Source organism: Parasteatoda tepidariorum, chromosome 11 (genome assembly GCF_982258835.1).
Source record: "Parasteatoda tepidariorum strain Cologne lab strain chromosome 11, Ptep-v5.0, whole genome shotgun sequence".
Classification (NCBI taxonomy): domain Eukaryota; kingdom Metazoa; phylum Arthropoda; class Arachnida; order Araneae; family Theridiidae; genus Parasteatoda; species Parasteatoda tepidariorum.
In genome coordinates this window covers 1,933,897-1,953,769 of record NC_141765.1, presented here as the reverse complement: position 1 = coordinate 1,953,769, position 19,873 = coordinate 1,933,897, and the positions used below count along the sequence as shown (strand labels likewise).

At 30.6% G+C, this 19,873-nt stretch overlaps 1 protein-coding gene across 4 annotated transcripts in view; it reads right to left on the bottom strand.

The window, feature by feature from the left end:
- mahj (LisH and WD40 domain-containing protein mahjong) overlaps window positions 1-19,873 on the bottom strand; it is a 161,543-nt gene that overhangs the window by 132,324 nt on the left and 9,346 nt on the right. For 3 of the 4 annotated variants that reach the window (XM_087154784.1, XM_087154786.1, XM_087154785.1), the window contains exons 2-4: window positions 16,055-16,145; window positions 9,841-9,917; window positions 4,407-4,480 (exon numbers count right to left, since the gene is read on the bottom strand). In XM_087154784.1, coding sequence (XP_087010910.1) covers window positions 4,407-4,480; window positions 9,841-9,917; window positions 16,055-16,137 — 234 coding nt within the window. In that variant the 5' untranslated portion in view covers window positions 16,138-16,145. Of the gene's footprint in view, window positions 1-4,406; window positions 4,481-9,840; window positions 9,918-16,054; window positions 16,146-19,873 lie in introns of those variants that run through there. The other variant, XM_087154787.1, reaches the window with a different exon arrangement.

Below are 19,873 nucleotides of genomic sequence, written 5' to 3'. Positions count from 1 at the left end.
GAAATGATAGGTGTAACCAAAACTGTTATACTCTGTATCTTCCTATTTATAGATTTTTAATTTAAAAAACAGAGAAAGCAATAAAATAGCTTAAAAAATACAAAAGTAATTTTTTTTCTTTATTCCGCAGAATTATATTCTAAAGATACTTTTCTTGTTCAAAGGAAAGAAATACTTCTGATTTTTCTGTTCTCATTTTGGAATAAAAATAATTTGGCAATCAATGACTTGCTTCAGCTACAATTTTAAATTGATAAAATAAAAATATAAATAATAAAAATTCTGAAATCACAGAAGTTTAAAAGATGATTTGCTCTATAAATTACGTTTTTTTCTTCATTTTTTGAAAGAACACAATTTTTAAAGAGCATGATAAAAACATTTTACATTTTAATAAAATATGACTGAGTGGGGAGTTTGTAACAAATTCAGATATTCAATATACCAAGAAATTGGGGGAGGGGTAAATTCCAGTTTAATAATTAGATTTTTTGGCGATCTAAATTCATGACTTTCCATGACTTTTTTTTTAAAAAAATAGTTAAAATCATGACATTCTATGTCAAATTTTGCTCAATACCGATATTCATGACTTTCCAGGTGCGCGGATACCCTGAAAATAGTAATACATTTTACGTATTTTTTTTCTTTTTACATATGGACTTGGAGAAGAAAAACGAAAATAAATTTTTTTTTCTATCTTAGTCCATTTGCAAAACATTTTAATTCTTTTTATTTAATATGTTAATTGTTATTGCCACACATTTACTTTTCATATACCGTATTTTTCGGCGGAAGAGCCGCGGCGCTATCGAAAAAAAAGTTGTATTTTTTCCTACATGCGGCGCTTCCGATGCTGCGGCACTTCCGACGAAATATTTTTTTGTAACAAAAAAATTTGTCAAGGAAAGTTATTTAAGAAATAATTTTCTCAGAGAAAGACTATTAAAAAAAATTAATAACGAAGTCGACGAAATATTCGCCCGTATCGCGATCTGCTGCAGAACATCGCCAATTCTTAGCAAACTTTCGGCAGCAGCCTGTAAGAAAATAAATAAACGAAATAATAATTTTAAAAAAACATCGGATAAGGAGAAAATTTAAAAGGTATGCATCTTGCATCCACCCCCAGCTTAAGGAAAAATCGCAAGCTAGAAATCTATTTAGCGCCTTAGCAATTGTAATTTAAGCGAACAGAAAAGGAAGAATAGGACCCTAAATCCGACACTCACGGGACTGATGAAATGCCGAACTTCGGATCTCTTTCGGAAATTCCAATATGGCCCCCAAATATTACTATAATTCAATTCCACTGATAATTTCAGAAAAAGCAATAAATTTAGTCAAGTTTCGATCATAGATTATGATGGGGTGAATTTAAAACTGGCCCATCATAAGAGAAATTTTACTAATCAAAATAATCTATATAATATAATCAAGAAGAAATAATCAGAATCCTATGAGGAAGAAATAATTGTTTCTTCTTTGGAGCGAGATCATAGTTCTCGTTTTTTCTTTTAGATAACATTTTGTTTTAACAAAAGACGCTTACCTCGCAAGAAAAAAAAAAAAGCTAACCGGGAACTACAAAAAAAAATTTTTTAAACTAAATGCTAAGAAACTAACAATGAATAACAACAAAAAACAAGCTAAAAACTAATAACGATAAAAAAAAGCAAGCAAGCAACAATTAACAAGAAAAAATAAAAAGCGGCAAAATAAAAAAAAAATTAATGAATCGAATAAAAAATCGCAAAAAGGGATAAATTCATTTTATTGTCCATGTGGTAGTTTCAATGTCAACTGGGTGTGGCCAATTTATGGTCAAACAGAGGAGGGAAATTCGGGGGCAAATCAGTAAAGCACAGCTGTCAAGATTGATTGATCAGTTTTTTCCAACTTCCATTTCTTTATTTTGTTCATTGGAAATGCGGGTGTTTTTTCTTCTCACTTTATTTTAAACTGCTTTAGAAACAGATGTTTCCTTTGATACAGATTTTTTTTTTTTCTTCAAGCTTTTTTATTTTTAAAAAATAAAATAAAGTAAGTTACTTCAACAGAATAAAATTCAAAATAAAAATAATATAGCTGATTTTTTTTGTCTTATCAATATAAATTTCTTAAAGAAAAAACGAAAGAGTTTAGATCAGATTAAGAGCCGAATTTTGGAATGCTGGATTAGGGGTCCCATATCCTTTTCTTTTCCTCAACCCCTTTAAAATATAACTGATTGATTCCTCCTAAACAGCTCCAATAGAAATGACACGTGGAGGTGGGGTACACCTCTCTTTTAAACATTTTCTTCTCTCTTTCTAAGTTGAGTCACATTGGGTTATTTCCATTGAAGGAGAGGGCATTCTACCCACTAAAACTCCACCCTCAAAGATTGTGAAAGTGAAACTTATTTCCCCTTCGCTCATTCCTTCAGAATTTTTTTGGGGCCTGCTTAGTTATTTCTTATTCTTGTTATTATTAGTTATTTGTTATTATTAGCTGTTTCGTTATTATGTATTAGTTTTTCTTCAAATTCTTAACGGTAATAAATTTTAAAATCTTTCTTTTCATAAATTTTTATTTTATTTTTTCTTATTACATTGTTTTACGGATTTCTGTAATCAGTTCAGCCTTAATTCAGCTACTGAACATATAAATATTTTTTGCTGTTCTTCCGTTTTTTGGCGCGGTGCCAACTGGTAAGAACAACTTTATTTTATATAGTTTTGTTGTTTTCTTTTCTTTTTGCTGAAAGAGAAAACTTTTTTTGTTGCTTTTTTTTGCTGAAAAAGAAATTTTTTATTATAATTTAGAAATTAAAACTTTACTTTATGAAATGCATAAAAAAATTTAATTTTTTATTATACAGATACTCTAAATGGTAATTTAAAGGTCTCTTCTAAAAGGATGCTGATATACGCGGGTTAGCACCATTGCGGCGCTTGCGCCGGAGCGGCGCTTACTATAACTTTTCTTTTAAAAATTTCATTTTTATCGAGGTGCGGCGCTTACGGCGAAACGCCGCTTTCGCCGAAAAATACGGTACTACACATAATTTTCATATACTACAATTTATAATAGAATTTTTCATATACTACACATAAAAATGCTTGTTATTTCCATTTTACTTAACATATCATATGAAATAAGATATTAAAATAAAACCTTTGGAACTGATTTTCTCAAAGGCATTATTAATAACATTATGAATTATCGAATTCAGGCAGTTTTAGATATTTCAAGGTAGTAAGATGATATTGATTTTAAAGTATTCTATAAGACTGCTGCATATTTAACATTTGTGCAGTGAAAGTAGGAAATTTTAAAAAATTAATTTTCATTTAAGCAAGCTAAAAAATGATGCAAAAAACCACACAATATTAAAATCTTTCTTTATAGAATTATCTTGAAAACAAATAATTTTATATCAAAGAACTTTATTTTTAATTGATTTAAAAAAAAAACTAAATTTTAAGAAATTTACTAATACTAAAGTAGTGCACATGCTTTTTTGCTGAATTTATTGTAATATTAATGTTTCATATATAAACAAAACAAAAAAAAAACAGCTGTCTATGTTACCTAAATGGTTGCAACATTTTGCTTTAAAAGCCCAATTAATGATACCATTAATCGACTAATATCGTAATATATTAATATTATAATATACTGATATAATCAAATTAAGAAATACAAAATAAGAAAAAAATGAATTAAAAAATAACATATCAAAAAGCATCGAAGATGAACATAACAATAAAATCTGCAAAATTTAATTTGTTAAATAAATCAACTTAATGTACGAAATATAATATTACAATTTAAAACTTGTTATATCAATTCAGAATTCTTAATTGATTTAATTCAAACATTTGCTCACCACAAAAGAAATTAATTAAGAGTCTTTGTAACATTCGGCGAACATTTCGATTTTAAAAATCTTGCACAATTTATTTGTAGGATGATGAAACATAAAGAAATGAAATGTATTAAAATCCAGCACGAATATATTGTAAAACGGAAAATAAAACAATTGATAATTTCAATTTAAAATATTAATAATCAATTAAAATAAAAGCAGAAAAAAAGATGCTTTTGAATTTTTCAAAAATCCACAGTAGTATTCTTAGAAAATGGGATACATTAAACACACAAAAAATAAGGAAGAACAAAATATTTTTTAATGGGAAAATGAGGAATATTAGGACAACTATGAATTCAGGAATATGTAATGAATAATGAAATCAGTTATAAACTAAATTTAATCATGATTTGAATTTGAAAAAAAAAATGTCAAACATCTTACTCTTCCTAAAAAGAAACCACAGATTATAGATAGTGCTCGAAAATGAAATCAAATTCTTATTGACCATAAAAGTAACAAAAAATTTAAAATTTTGAATAATTTTTACCGCATCAACTATTCGTTCATTGCGAAAAATTGTCTTTAACATATGCCCTAAAGTGCAGTCAGGCTGTAAACGACCTAGAAAAAGAGAGAAAAATTAATTTTAAGAAACAAATAAATTCAATACATGAAATAAATTCCAGGGAGCATAATTCCCTCCAACATTTGACTCAGTTATTTTATTTAAGAGCAACACCACAGGCTCATAAAATTGTTTGTACTAAAGAACCTAATAATATAATTGTATGTCTTATTTCCAGAAGCATTTAGAGTAGGCCTCAAGAAATTAAGTATTAAGCAAAAAAAAATTTTGTACTAACAGTTTAATGTTTTTAAAAAAAATTTAAATACATGACACTTTCTGAAATATACATTTCATTTACAAGAGATTGAAATACTACTGAACCAAGTTTTTAACACAATTTAGTAGAAATTTATTGATATTAAAAGAGATGCTAATAAAAGTCTCTTACAAGGATATAGAATTTTATTTGAATATTTGACAAATTTAATATTCAGAAAAAATTATCTTAAAATTCAAATATAGATCTCATTAATAAGAAATTATTTTTTAGAAGGAAAGTATTACCGTCTACATCACCTTTTACAGGTATGCTAAGGAAAAAAGGTTGCTATGAAAATCATTTCGGTACCCTAAAAAGTATGGCAGTAAGATTATATTATATCTAATGTACGCAACATAATAAAAATGTCTCTTATTTATTTATTTTTTAGAGTGTGCATTAACTTTCAACAAATCATTGAAACATATTTAGATTAATTTTTCAACACACAAATAAAGTCAGTAACATAAAAAATATTTTGACATAATAGGGGAAGGATAATTTTTTAATCACTTTCAGTCATTAACAAACAGACACAAAATAAAAGTTTAAACCTCTTATTTTCAAACAAAACAACAAAAGAGAAAATAATTTTATTTTTGCCATACCAGGGTGGCCACTCAAATCAGATTTCAAATTTCCCTGATATTTCCAGGTAAAAATTTTAAAATTTCCAGGTCCGTGTTTTCTTGCTTATAAATTGTAGGACGTGTACAAGAAAAGTGTCTTTATTATAAGATATTTTATTCAAAAAGTCATTTTTTTAACAGATCTTGAAAAAAAAAAATTTTTTTTTGGCAAGATTTTGTTTTTTAATGCTTTGGTACAACATTAATTTTTAAAAAATTAAGACACATGGAGAAAATAATATGTTTAGCTTGTAGGATATATTGCTGTAATTGAATAAAATGTTTTAATGTTTTACTTTAAGTAGTATTTGATCATAGTGTACCTAGAAAATGGCAAAAACAGAATGACCAATAAAACCTTGGTTAAGTATTGCTTAATATATTTTCATTAAGCAAAGGAAAACCGTTTCAGGTGATTATATATCAATGAATTTTTATAATTACTGTGGCTCCCAAAAGTGTTTGCTCATTTATAACTTTTATTGAAATAGGAAATAAAAATTAATTCTTTAAAATGAATATTTCAGAGTGTTTTCACTACAGCGCGAGAATCTCGCTTATATTTTTCTTTTCTCGCATTAAAAAATTATTAACGCGAGAAGATCGCACACTCTATTAATCAATTTCAAAATGCGTGAATTTTGGAAAAAAATTCGTCTTCCGCCATTTTGAGTAAAATCCGTTTCACTTTTCTTCCTTGATCTTTCATTATTTTCAACATTTATCCCTGTTATCTAGCTTCCCTATTTACCAGTATTGTTCAGAACCGGTGCGAACAGCAGAACACAATGCCCCCCCCCCCCCCCCCCGAATGACGGAACACTTTTCAGAACACATTTTTCTGCAACCACGTGTTCACGGAAGGTAAGATTTTTTCATGAAAGACATTACAATTTTTTTCAATGCTGCAAATTTACTTAGTGATTCCGAATTGTTCAGCATCTGTTGCAAGGTCATTTAGCACTCAAAACCGAATTAAGACAAAATATTGTATACAAATAACTGATAAACATTTGAGCAACCTAATGAGAAAAGCTGATGAAAAAGTAGATATAGAATGTTTTCCATATGATGATGCAGCAAAAATATTCAATGCTTTAAAAATTAGAAGATGTTAAAAATGTATTATAATTAAAGAAATATTTTTCTTCCAAGTCTATTCGCTTTTTTTAAAATTTTTAGCAATCTCACTTAACTTTTTGAGATCTCACCCTGTTTTTGAGAAAGGGTGAGAAATTCTCTCTCATTTCTTTTCTGTAATGAAAACACTGATTTCACAATGGGTATTTGATAATAAAAAGTATAATCTATTATTAGCAAAGCTGCATGGAATATTTTAAAAACAAAGCAAAAGTTAATTTTTAAGATATCAATAATCAAATAGTAACAAAAATTTTACCCCACGAAAGCCATCAGACAGTTAAATGTTTTCGGATTTCAGAATTAAAATTATCGTCATTTGCATTAATTTTTTTATTTAATTATTTGCAATTTAATATCAAACTTATCATAGCAAAATTATTTTTTAATTTTAGCTTACTAACTGCGTAATATTTTATTATTTAAAAACGGCTCGTGGTCCTAATAAAACAATAGACCAAATTTGATTATTTGTCATCATAAGAGGTATGCACTGTGCAATATGCGATAAAATGCATAAAAGGAGGACTTCATATCAGAGATTAAAATTATAAAATTTGTGGAAAAATTCATAAATTCGCAATAGAGTGCTGTAAAAATTTTTAAAAAATATTCCGAACAAATTTTTCTTGACAAAAAAAAAAACTAGCTTGTATTTACAAATTTATAAAAGCTATAGATGTTAAAGGAAACAACTAAATGTTAATTTAATGAAAAATAAAAATATTTAATAAGACAGAGTTTTTTTATTTTTTATTTTTGAACGTGTACAATGGCTTTTGTGGGATAAAGTTTTTGTCACTTTTTGACGATTGATTTCTTTAAAATAAACTATTCCTTTGTTTTTAAAATATTCCATACAGTTTTATTAAGATTAGAATAAATTTTTTATTACTAAATATCCATTCTGAAATATTAATTTAATTAATGGATAGTCTTATTTCATTGAAAGTCATAAGCGTACGAACACTTTTGTGAGTCACTGTAATTACATTTCAATATAAAGCTGTACTGTATACTGCATTTTATCTTACCAGTGTTTTTTATTTATAAAATTCATTGATAATATTTTCTTTAAACCAATATCTTAAGACAAATTTTTAAATAATGTTGTTCTGAATTAGCATTATTATTTTCAGAGATTCAAAATAAAAAAATAAATGTCACAAATGTAAAATTGTCTAATTTTTTGTTCTATACTCTAAAGAAAAAAAAATAGATAAAATTCCTTAAATTTTATACTTTTTTGATTTTTTTTCTGTATTTGAAATTAAAACTTAAAAGAATTCTAATCTAAACACACAGTTTTTTAGTTTAGTATAGTTAATTCTTATTTTTTAAAAACAACAAGAATCTTGTACATCGCAGAACTAAAACACTTAAGTTTCGTTTTCCTTCTTCCGACTAAACACATAGGAATAAAAAAAAAAATTATTTTATGTTCATACATCATTTTTTAATGATTCCTATACATTCTTTAGTCTTTGTCAGCTCTTTAGGGTAAAGGGAGGAAGAGTTTGGGAAATATCATCTCTAAAATGCAAGCAACATTTAAGAACTTTCGATATTCTGATAACTATATAATTCAAATTTTGATTTAAAAATCTAATATTTCTCAACAAGCAGTAAAATTAAATATTAATACATAGTTAGTTCTAAAAAAATCTTCTTTTTTTTAAATTAAAATATGTCATAAAAGGTAAAAATGAAATAGAAAAAATTAGCATTAATGCAACAATTGTAACAATTTGTAGACAAACATTGCTGCTAGCAATAGTACAAAAAATTTGTGATTTGTTGGTTTGGAGAAAAAAAATAATTCATGTTTCTTTGAATGGGAGTACAAAAGGTTTCAGAGAAAGAGTGCAATATAAAATCTATTATTACAAAATTATACCCAACTAATTTTTGGATATTTTTATAATGTTAAAAATGCAAAAACATTTTGACTCATTTTGTCAAAATAGAAAAAAATTACCACCAAAGCATCGGAACAAACTTGAGCCATAAATGGCTCAAGTTTGCCCACGGACAGAATTTCACAACAGAAGAAAATATCCTAACCCCTTCTTCCACGTCCACCACAATCTTTGCGTTTCCTAAATTGCGCAGTCGCACAGTCTCCATAGAGATCAAAGATTTCTACATTTGTTTAGCAACCATGGGAGAATTTTATGTGGCATTCTAGTTTAACAGGGTTATAATGAAGCAAATTTTGATGCAAGCAAAGTATAGCTAAGTTGATAACATTTTAACTGTTTGGATATACATTTCCGTCTAAAAAATGTGGGTATAATGGATGAAATAATTTAAATTAGGAAAATTAGTAAATAGTTTAAATTAGTTAAATTAAAAAAATATCTAAGAAAATTTCCAGTTTTTCTTTAAAATTCCCTGATTTTTCCAGGTTTTTATCTAAATTTCCCTGATTTTTCCAGGTTTTTTCCAGTATAAAAAATATCTAAGAAAATTTCCAGCTTTTCTTTAAAATTCCCTGATTTTTCCAGGTTTTTATCCAAATTTCCCTGATTTTTCCACGTTTTTTCCAGTATAAAAAAATTTCCTGATAATTCCAGGTTTTCAAGGTTTTCCAGGTGGGTGGCCACCGTGCATACCTAAAAAGTAGGAAGCATCACTTTCATAATACACTTCTATCAACATAGAAAATCCTCCTACATCTTTTAAAAGTGATACATACTAAGTTATTCATTTTGGTTGTTAAAAAAATAGAATTATTTTCTGCTCTTTAGTCCACTTGAGATAATTTAAAAAAAAAAAAAACTAAGTCTTATATCAATTATTTTCTTTCAGTGAACATTTTACAATTTCAAAAACTTTCATAGCCAATTATAAATAAAAAAAATTTAATTATATGTTTTTTTTTAATTTGTGCTTTCTAAATCAATAAAAGGTTATATGGACAATAGGCAGCAATTTCAATTTTTCACACGTCTGTGGGACTCTACATTTCATGCCTTTGGAAGTGGGAGACAGGTCTGTGAATATTTATCATTTCACATTTAAAATACTTGTGTATTATATGTATACAACCTATTATGTGTATACAATCTAAACTACTAAAAACAGTATCCGTATTTAAGCTCAGATCTCTCTTAAAAATTAGTATAATTTTGACTTTTTTTTAAAAATGTTATAAGGAAATTCTTGTTTTTCAGAAAATTGAGCATATGCATGAATGTCTAGTATATTTGCCTTCAAATATCAAGATAAAAAAGACCTTATAAAAAGTACAAGCCTATATACGAATCATTTATACGAAATAAACTCATATTTATTCTGAAAAAAATTTTAACACAAAACTTACTAGGATGACGATCATCAAAAGGGTCAGGATCCTTTTTTAAGAACGACTCAGTTTCTCTTTCAAAAAGCAAAGCCAATCTATTGAATCAAAGTTATAATCCCATTACTTGAAATATAATATTTGCATTGATCACTAAGAGATATTAATCAAAAAATAATAAAATAAGAGATTTCTTACAAGAATCGCAATATTCTATTTTAAAAACATGAATATGATTCACAATATTGGATTTTAAAAAAGTGAAAACACAAATCATGATATTGGACTTTAAAAAACGCTATATAGGGAATTTTTAAATTGCATAAATGCAAATCGCAAGGCGTGATTTTTTAATCATGTGAATCTAAAATGCAATGTGTAACTTTTAAATGTGTAAATACAAAAATCTATGTGTTAATTTTAAACTCTGTGAATATGAATCACAATACTGATTTTGAAAACATGCAAATACAAATCACGAAAATAGATTTTTAAATCACTAAATACATATCACCATGTATGATTTTTAAACTGCGTGAATATGATTCAAAATGTGTAACTTTTTAATAAGGTATTATTCAAATGTTACAATTGATGTTACAATTGAGTGAATATTTATTGCGATATTAGTGGACACTGGTGTAGTTTTAAATATTAAAAACCGTCGTTTATCCGACAATCCTAAAGCATAGCTGCTAACATAGATAGGAAAAAATCAAGTCAATTTTACAAAATATTAATTTCATGATAATTGTTCCAAAATGTACTAAATATTTTACACACATAGGAATTTTTAAGGATTTTTATAGTCATCAAAATAGCAAAACTTCAATATTTTCCAGTCATGATTGGTACTAAATATGCTTGAAACGTTGTGTATTACGTTTATTCATAATTTTGAATTGTAATAGGCAATTAATTCATAAAAAATAATTCAGATTTTTTAAATTACTTTAAAGAGGGAGTTCTGAATATAAACTGAACATTTCAGAAGAAAAAAAAGTCTTAAACTGATATCTATAAAGGAGGCTTGTTTCATTATACATTAGTATTCTAGTTTAAATATTCAAGCAAGCAATAATCTGTGCAAGAAATGAAATGAAATGCATAAGAGATGAAAAATTTGCAACTCAAAGATAATATTAAAGTCATCTTTAACATCATTTTCCACTTAATCGAAAATATAAAGAAAAAAATTGCAGGGATTTGTTTTCATAAGATGAACAAAAGATTGAAATATGATTATAATTCTGAACAATGAGTAATTAGTAGACAGTCCAAAAATTCAAACTATCATATGTTTGTGATTTTTATGAATCATTAAATTTTATTATTAAATAAAAAAAAAGAGATGATATAAATATTTTTAAATGACTAAGTTTTAAAGTGTATCAAAACGATTGAATGATTCTAGAAAATGATTCTGGAGAAAACGTGGGGGTAAATTAATAAAATTTTTATTCTAATACTGATTAGCAATAATTCATTCTTATGTGAAAAAGGTAAAGAAAAAAAATATGGGTTCCTTTTTTCACACATACTCTTGTTCACTTGAAGCATGGTTCGGATTTCTACTTTTAACACTAGAAAGACGGAAACTTAGTATATATCTATATTGCCCGAAAGCAGTCAAAATGACTGCATTGTGAAAGAATAACTAATATGTAAAGAAATTTGTTGCAAATTATTTTTTAATATTATTTACAGTCATACAACAAGTTATTAATAAGTATTAACGATAAAAAAAAAAACTTACTTGACTTGGAAAAAAATAATTTGTTCATTATTTGTACATTTTAAGCAAATGAAAGCGGAAATCTTTTTATATTATTTGTTTCACATACATTATTTGTTTTGTTTTTGTGGCAAAGTCGTACTTGAAAAATTTTGCATTTGTTAGAATATGTTGTATTTGATGATGTTGCAGTTGATCTTTGTGGGTCTCCATGTTCTGAGGAATTTTTCGACCTTGCAGCTCTGTAATCGATGGAAAGCTGTTCTGCTAATTGAAACAGGAACTGTTTTTGTTGTATTTGTATTCCTGTCACTTCTTTGTAAAGGATCCAAGCATTTATAACAGCCAAATCTAAAATATTGAAAAATATTTGGAGGGGCCATCTACGAGAACTAGATTTAACTGTATATTTTCTGGCCATTTGATCCGCCATATCAACTCCAAATTTTGTTTTGTTATAAAATTGAATAGAGTCCGGTAGCATTTTTTTTATTACTTTTATCAATTTTCACAAATTTATGCCTGGAACTTAGAACAGCTACACTCTTATTCGGTTTGCTTTTATATATTGTAAGGACACAATTTTGTGATTTATATACGAGAGTGGAAAAACGAGGCATGCTATCCTTCGTTTGTTTGGCTGCTTTGGGTAGTTCTCTTTTATTTCCTCTAATAGTTCCAACTAGTGTTGTTTTTTTGGCCAATAATTTCATCGCGAGTGACATGCTAGTGAAAAAGTTATCGGTCGTGATATTCCTTCCGCAGCTTGTATATGGCTCAACAAGTTTCAGAACAACGTGTTCACAGAGAAGCATTGACGATGGTCGTTGTTCATCTTTTTCCAAGTAAGGAAAACCATTCAAAACGTACTTGCTACTAACATCTGATGCAAGCCAGAATTTGATGCCAAATTTGTTGGGTTTATTAGGCATATACTGTATAAACTTGCACCTGGCTTTTGTCGGAAATAATTGCTCGTCAAGTGTTATATTTTGCCCTGGTTGATAGCAAGCTTGACGATTTTCAATGAATTTGTCCCATATTTCAGAAACCAAGGCAAATTTATTTGTTTGGAGACGTCTACTTCTTTCGGTTTTTTTGTCAAAAGGAATAAATCGTAGGATTTGTTTCAACTTATCTCTGGTCATAGTTCTTCTAAAAAATTCGGGAACCCACTTTGCTGACCATAAATAACTTAGTTTTAAATTTTTTGCCTCGTGGGCTCCACGAGCATATAAAATCCCAATAAATACACGAATTTTCGGTAATGTTGTTGTCCAATCGTTCCTCAAAATTTGGCGGCCTTCTTCTTCTGTCCAGTTTTTTATATGTTCGATAATATAGTTATCTATTATCAACGAGAATGCACTGACAAGATTATCTGCCATAATGTTCCTTTTTGCGTAGCCTGTTGGACCTTTCACACCCTTGAAAACACAAGTCGATGGTAACCTTCCAGGAATTCCCCCTTCGTCAAATTTTAACCACACAGTATCATCGGCAGCTGTTTCGGTCTCTTGAAAAGTGTTTTCAGTTTCTTCATCAGAGTCAGAACTAATTAGCACCCTACACCTTTTCCTGGACACATTGATGACACTTTCATTTTCATCGTTGGTGATCGCCTTTTCATCGCTATCTTCAGCATCAGATTTCTCACTTTGAGTATAATCCGATTCATCTTCAGATGATAGTTCCCAATTTGTTGCATCTGATTCTATAACGGAACACTCTTCACCTATGTTCTTTAGCTTTTCCAATAACTCTCTTCTATTTGACATTTCTTTCATGAATTTAGGGCGCAAAAGAAATCAACTGAACAACGTGTTAGAACGACTATCACTGCATAAAAGAGGCATATCCTAAGTCGACACGTGCGCAGCTCACGGTTATTACGTTGTAGTGCGTTCAAGGGGAACGAGGAGCGTGGGCAGGCCTGGCGTAAAGATTTGAATAACAAGTACTGTTTTAGTTATTGAACAGCTGCATCTTATCGAGTACATTTTATTTTATTTTATAACCGTCGTTGGACAGCCAACCCAATTTTGGGATCACGACTACTAATGTTCAACTCCGAAGCCTTGCAATTTTGAATCAATCCAGAAGACAAGGAAACTCCTGGATCAGCACCCCAAGAGGTATGATTTGTTATGGGAACATGGAGGACTTTGAGACTCGACAAATTTAATGTACATCAGTCATCATTTACTACACGGGGAGTCTTTGGCCGGCGAAGATCGAACCCACGACCCCCTTGGACTTGTGCCCAGTGCCCTATCAACCAGGCTATCCCGGTTTTCCCAAGTAGTCAAAATGACTGCTTTTGGGCAATATAGGTATAACACATATATTTTTACTGGAAATGACGGAGGTAGTGGCAACTACAATGATTAATAAACGCTTCTATATATTGTACAAAAAGTCATAAAATTCTAAGAAGCTATGTCATTATATAAACTGCTGTTTGTAGAAAATGCAACACCATGAAAGAATCATCAGAATCAAATGAAATTTAATGCAGAAACGACTTGTACTGATACAAATAAATGATGAAATTTTCAAAACAAAAGAAACAAATTAAGCGTCCGAAATCAGTATTTGGTGCAGCCACCACGCGCTGCAATAAGTGCTGCTATACGACGTGGCATGGAGTCAAACAGATGTTGAATATCTGCTTGAGGAAGAGAATTCCATATCGCTTGCATGCGCAACCAAAGTTCGTCTTTGGAAACTGCAGGACGCGGATCACGAGTGAGACGCCGACCAACCATATCCCACACGTGCTCAATAGGCGACATATCCGGCGAATAAGCAGGCCAAGGAAGAAGTTGCATGCGTTGTGCTGAACAGAAGTCTCTAACAGTCCGCGCAACATGTGGGCGTGCATTACCCTGCTGAAAGATAGCTCCAGGGATGCCTTGAAGGAAAGGAACGACTTCGGGCTGTAGCACTTCACGGACGTATCTGTTGCTATTGAGATTACCCTCAATTCGTATCAAATTGGATCGTCCATGATACGAAATCGCACCCCAGACCATAGCTCCGGGTGTTCGACCACTATGTCGTTCAATAATACACTCAGGAAGGCAGCGTTGACCGGCATAACGTCTAACACGAACACGGCCATCATGGGTCCACAAATTGAAGCGTGATTCATCTGAAAAGACAACTTGGTGCCAATCAGCTCGCCAGTCTCTGTGCTCAAGAGCCCACTGCCGACGCAGCCGTCGATGATCCGCCGTGAGGGGAATCCTGTATAATGGCACCCTTGCACGCAATCCACGGCGCAGCAGACGACGAATTGACGAAGCCGACAATTGTACACCTGTAGCAGTAGACCAATGTGCTGCCAGCTGCCTGGAGGAAGCTGTGCGATCATTCACCGCCATGCGGAGCAGGTGTCGATCATCGCGCTCTGACGTCACCTTCTGTCGTCCAGTGCCTGTTTTTCGAGTTGTTCGGTGCTCGTCGGTCCACTGCTTCCAAACTCGCATCACTGTGGAACTGTTCCGCTGCATACGAGCTGCTATTGCGCGATAGGAAAATCCTCCTTCTCGAAGGCCGATTATCCTCCCTCGTTCAAACTCCGTAAGTTGCTTGAATTTCTTATTCTTCCGTCGTGGAGGCATACTCAGGTCTCACTAAACGTTTGCCACTAACAAATAATCATAGACTATTTTCAACGTCCCGCTACAGCACTTTATTTATACGCTTTCAGCATCAATTCAGAGGGCGCTGCGCGCGCCACGCACGCGCGATGGCTCTGAAACTTTATTAATTTGCATAATATCCTATAATTGACATTTGCTGCGAATTTCATTTGATTCTGATGATTCCTTCATGGTGTTGCATTTTCTACAAACAGCAGTTTACATAATTGTTTTTCAAATTAAAATTGAAAAGCAGTCAAAATGACTTCCTTAGGCAATCTAATGTTAAATTAGTTTTGATGATAACTCTAGTTTCTCATTTCTTTTCTATTGAAGAAACTTTTAAAAATATCCAAATATGTCTTTTAAAATCATGTGTTCATTGAAATGATATGTTCTGAACTAAGAACAAACAAGAATAAACAAACAAAAAAATCGGGATTATCAAGACAAAATGCTAAAAACCAGGACAAAACCTTTTACATCAAGAAAATCTCAAATATCAAAACTGAGAGCCCCACACACAATAAAACAAACAAAGATGAACCAACACATACTTTAGACTAAAATGAATCAACATAGTGCATTTAGTTAGTTTCTATTAAAATCAAGAGGGACAGCATCTATTAGTAACTTTTAAAATGAAATAAGAAAAAAAGAGATTCTACAGAAGAATCTCAACATTTCAGAAGCATTTCTTTTTTTTTTTTCTGTTGTAAAGAAATCACTGACAACCACATGGATCTAAAATATATATTTGAGAGCATTCTGTTCATAATTATTAAAACTAAGAGAGATTTGACATCTCTCCCTGCATTGAAGAATTAATTTCAAGGGGAAAAAAAAGATATACCGTTCAAGAATTTCTGTTACATTCCCAGAGGCATTTTCTTCCTCCCATTGCAATAAAAGCATTGAAACTTGCTCAACTGACATCTTCAAAGCTAAAATGTAACAAAGCAAATCACTTTTCAATAAAGAAAAACTCATGCAGAATAGCATAGATAACTTCAGCTACACTACAGATAAAAAAAAGAAAACATTTATAAAAAAACAGTACTTTTAAAATACAAAAATAAAAAAGAATCTATAAGACATAATAAGTTGCATGCAGTAATAAGCTTCAATTTATAAATACAGTGAAATCTAGATTAAGCAATCACTCTTAGGACCAAATAAATGAACCATTTAAGACAATTGTCTGCTTAGGGGAAATGTACACTAATAATGAAGGCTCATGCAAGAAATTGTCCTTAAATAAGAAAGGTAACTTCTATAACCATTCTTTAACTGTGTCAGCATCCACAGAAGTGGACTCTCACTCACTCTCAGCTAAAGAAATCATATACCTCTTTTGGAACTTTTCTAACTATCCATTAGGAGCTTTAAAATCTTTTATTCTCAGTTTCTCTGCCGCCTCTTTAGTCCTGAAACTGGATATATTTTTTAATTCTAAATCGAAAACCAATTTTAAATTCAGGTCTGTTTTCCGAAGACATTTTAATTTGGTACTTAATTCCATTTTCTTCTCACAGTTTCATTAGTTTTTCTCTATTTTTAATGATGCAGCCCGAGTGTTTCCAATTTTAAAGTGTTTGGCCAATTTCGGCTACTGCATTTTTGATGTCTGGAATAGTCTAAAATTTCAATTTTTTCCTCCAAACTTAAAGTTTTACAAGACATTGTTGAACGAAAAGGGATTTGCTCAAGAATAAGGATCTTTGGAAAGTTTGATCTCAAATACTCTTTCCAAATAATTTCAGACATTATAGCATTGTTTCTCAATGTGGGCATTACCGGCCCCAAGGGGGGGGGCGGTGAGAGTATGGTGAGGGACACTGAATTTGTTTTGGGCTGTAGGGGGCGATGGGTATGTTTTGGGCAGTAAGGGGGCGATGAGCATGTTTGGTCATTCCAATTTAATTTTCAAACTTCGATATAAAATTGTTAAAATGAGATTAATTTAATAAATAAAATTAATCTAAAATTAACATAAAAGAAAAAAATGATTAAATTAACATAACAAATTAAGATTATCAGGGCTTAATCTAGGTCGATTTTGGTACCGTTTTTCGGTACCTTCACAAAATTTTTTAAAAAAAGAATCGGTACCTTCACAAAAAAAAAATCAGTATTTCAACAAACTTTGAAGAGAAAAAAAACGCATCTTCACGAAAATAAAAAAAAAAGTTCGAAGGAATTAAAGTGCTGAATAGTTTTTCGAGCGGTTATTATAATTTTATCTATGTATTCTGTATTTCTATTATTTTTTTAACCACTAATTCAAAAGTAAAAGTTAGCACAATATCAAAATAATAATTTTTTAATCATAATAAGTTCAATAAATTTTATTAGTAAGTAAGTTAAAAAAAAATTTTAAACTTTATATAAATCTAATTTTTAACCATAATATTAATCTGTATAGTAAATTCCATAATTTCTATGCTGGCTGGCTGTATAATTTACATTAAATTAATAAATGTAATTAATCTGCAAGTTGTCTTATAAGCAATTCCTTGAGCAATATGTGAATGTTTTTTATAGTATTGTACTTTTTGTATACAGATGTAGCTTTTATGTTTTTTTTAGCAATACTAAATTTTCACAAAAAAAAAAATTTTTTCACAAAAATAATTTTTCTCTCACAAAAATAGGTACTAGGATTGAAAACCTGGATTAAGCCCTGATTATCCGATTCAGCATTTGTACCAGCAATAAAACGAACTTATGTGACAACCGTACTCCAATCTGAAGCATGAGTCAATTGTTTTAGCCACATTCAAGCTATTTGACGAAGCGCATGCACTTTCAGTATACATTCAGGATACTAAAGAATATTGTCAACACATAGAGTCTTTACGGTTGGATTTTTCTCACCGTTTAATAGATGATATGTCCCTGAAAGTCCCTCAAGGCTTTATGAACCCTTTTGTGAAGATTGAAAGAGCAGAGGTTCAGATTCAGGTGGAATTGGTTGAATTTTCAACCAATGAAACTTTGAAATAGTGATAGACTCACAGAATTTTGGCTTTAAGGTAACATAGGTCGCCTCTACCCTAGACTGTGGACTATCATCAAAAATGTTTTAATTGCTTTCTCTTTCCTCCTACCTTGTCAAAGAAAGCTTCAGTGCCATGACGGATTTAGCCACAAACAAGAGAAAACGAAGGGACTTGCATCTTCAACTCACGAAAGAAATTTAGAAGAACTTTAAGAAACTGGTCACCTCACACATCACAATCATCTCACTTACATAGTGACTTGATTGTTTCGTTGATACTACTTTCTTTCAAGAGTAAAAAAAATATTTTTGGGTGTTTTAATTTACATATTAAAGAAAAAATAACTCTTTTTAACAATAGGTTTCTTTGTTGTAGTTTTTTTCATTACCGTATTTATTTTAATTATAACAAAGACTGTGATTACCTGCCGGGAGAAAAGTATTCGGTTAATGAGCACATTAATTTCTTTTTAAAAATAAATAAATTTTAAGAAAATTGCTTTAAAATGTTGCCTCTTGTAATTCAGCTCATCCCCTATGCTCTAAATAATTGGATTTTCACAAAGGGGGCGGCAACATTAAAAAGGTTGAGAATCTAGGCATTATAGCTGCAGAGAAATTAATGTTTTTCCTTATTACTTAGATATTCAAGTTAGTCATGTGATACTGCATAAATACTTGTATTCCTTTATCATGACCTCAGTGGGGTCTAATAAATAGGGTTATTCCCCCTAACACCTCTACATCACTTGATAGGCATTTTCTTCCTGTAAGCAAACTGATCCTTTATACTGAAATAGCTTAAAAATATTTTTAGTTATGGATAAGGTAAAAATTTGCTTGAAAAAATGGTGGAAAGATGCTTTTTTTTATAAATTGAAAGTATAAATACAGTGTAACGTCCCATATCCGGACGTCCCTTTCCCGGAAGGGTCGATTTCCCAGACACTTTTTAACAATCAAAATAAACAAACATCTCTCCGTCATCCCCTTTCCACAAAAAAAAAAAAAAAAGTCTTTTGACACATTTTCTCTTTTCTGCATCGAACCCATAAATCACCAGAAAGGGGAAGTGAAGATCTACCAAGACCATTAGTGACGCTCCTCCCTTGGAATGTAGGAAAAAGAGGGAGATTTGCTTTCAAAAGGTCGCAACTGAGTCCCCTCCCCCCCCCCTCCTTTCCCATGCAGGTGGCTAGTAAAAGAGGCATTTCCTGGAACCTTTTTATTGAAAGAAGAAATACTGTGGAAAAGGGTAAACGGGGCAAGTGTTAAGGTGGAGGGGGAGTCAAAATGGAAAATTTGAATAGGTCTAAAAGGATATATGTCCTTGAGAAACAAAACATTCGTTATTCCCCATACCATGTAATATTTAGGAGGCGGGGGGAAAAAGGGGGTAACATTCTCTCTTTAGCAGATTCTTTCAGTCATAGAAGAAAAAATAAAGAGAACCTGATCAGCGTGCCCCGCCTTTATGCTTGATTGATAGCCAATGATTGGAGAGAAAACAATAATTTGTTACTTCCCCACCCTCAACTTAAATGATCTCCTCTTTACACTTATTTTCTTTCACAGATAAGGAGGAAATGAATTTTTCTCCTCCACCTACCCACTTTAATGAATGACGGGAATTTCCCTTTCTTGCTTGAATCATTCTAGTTAAAAATGGCA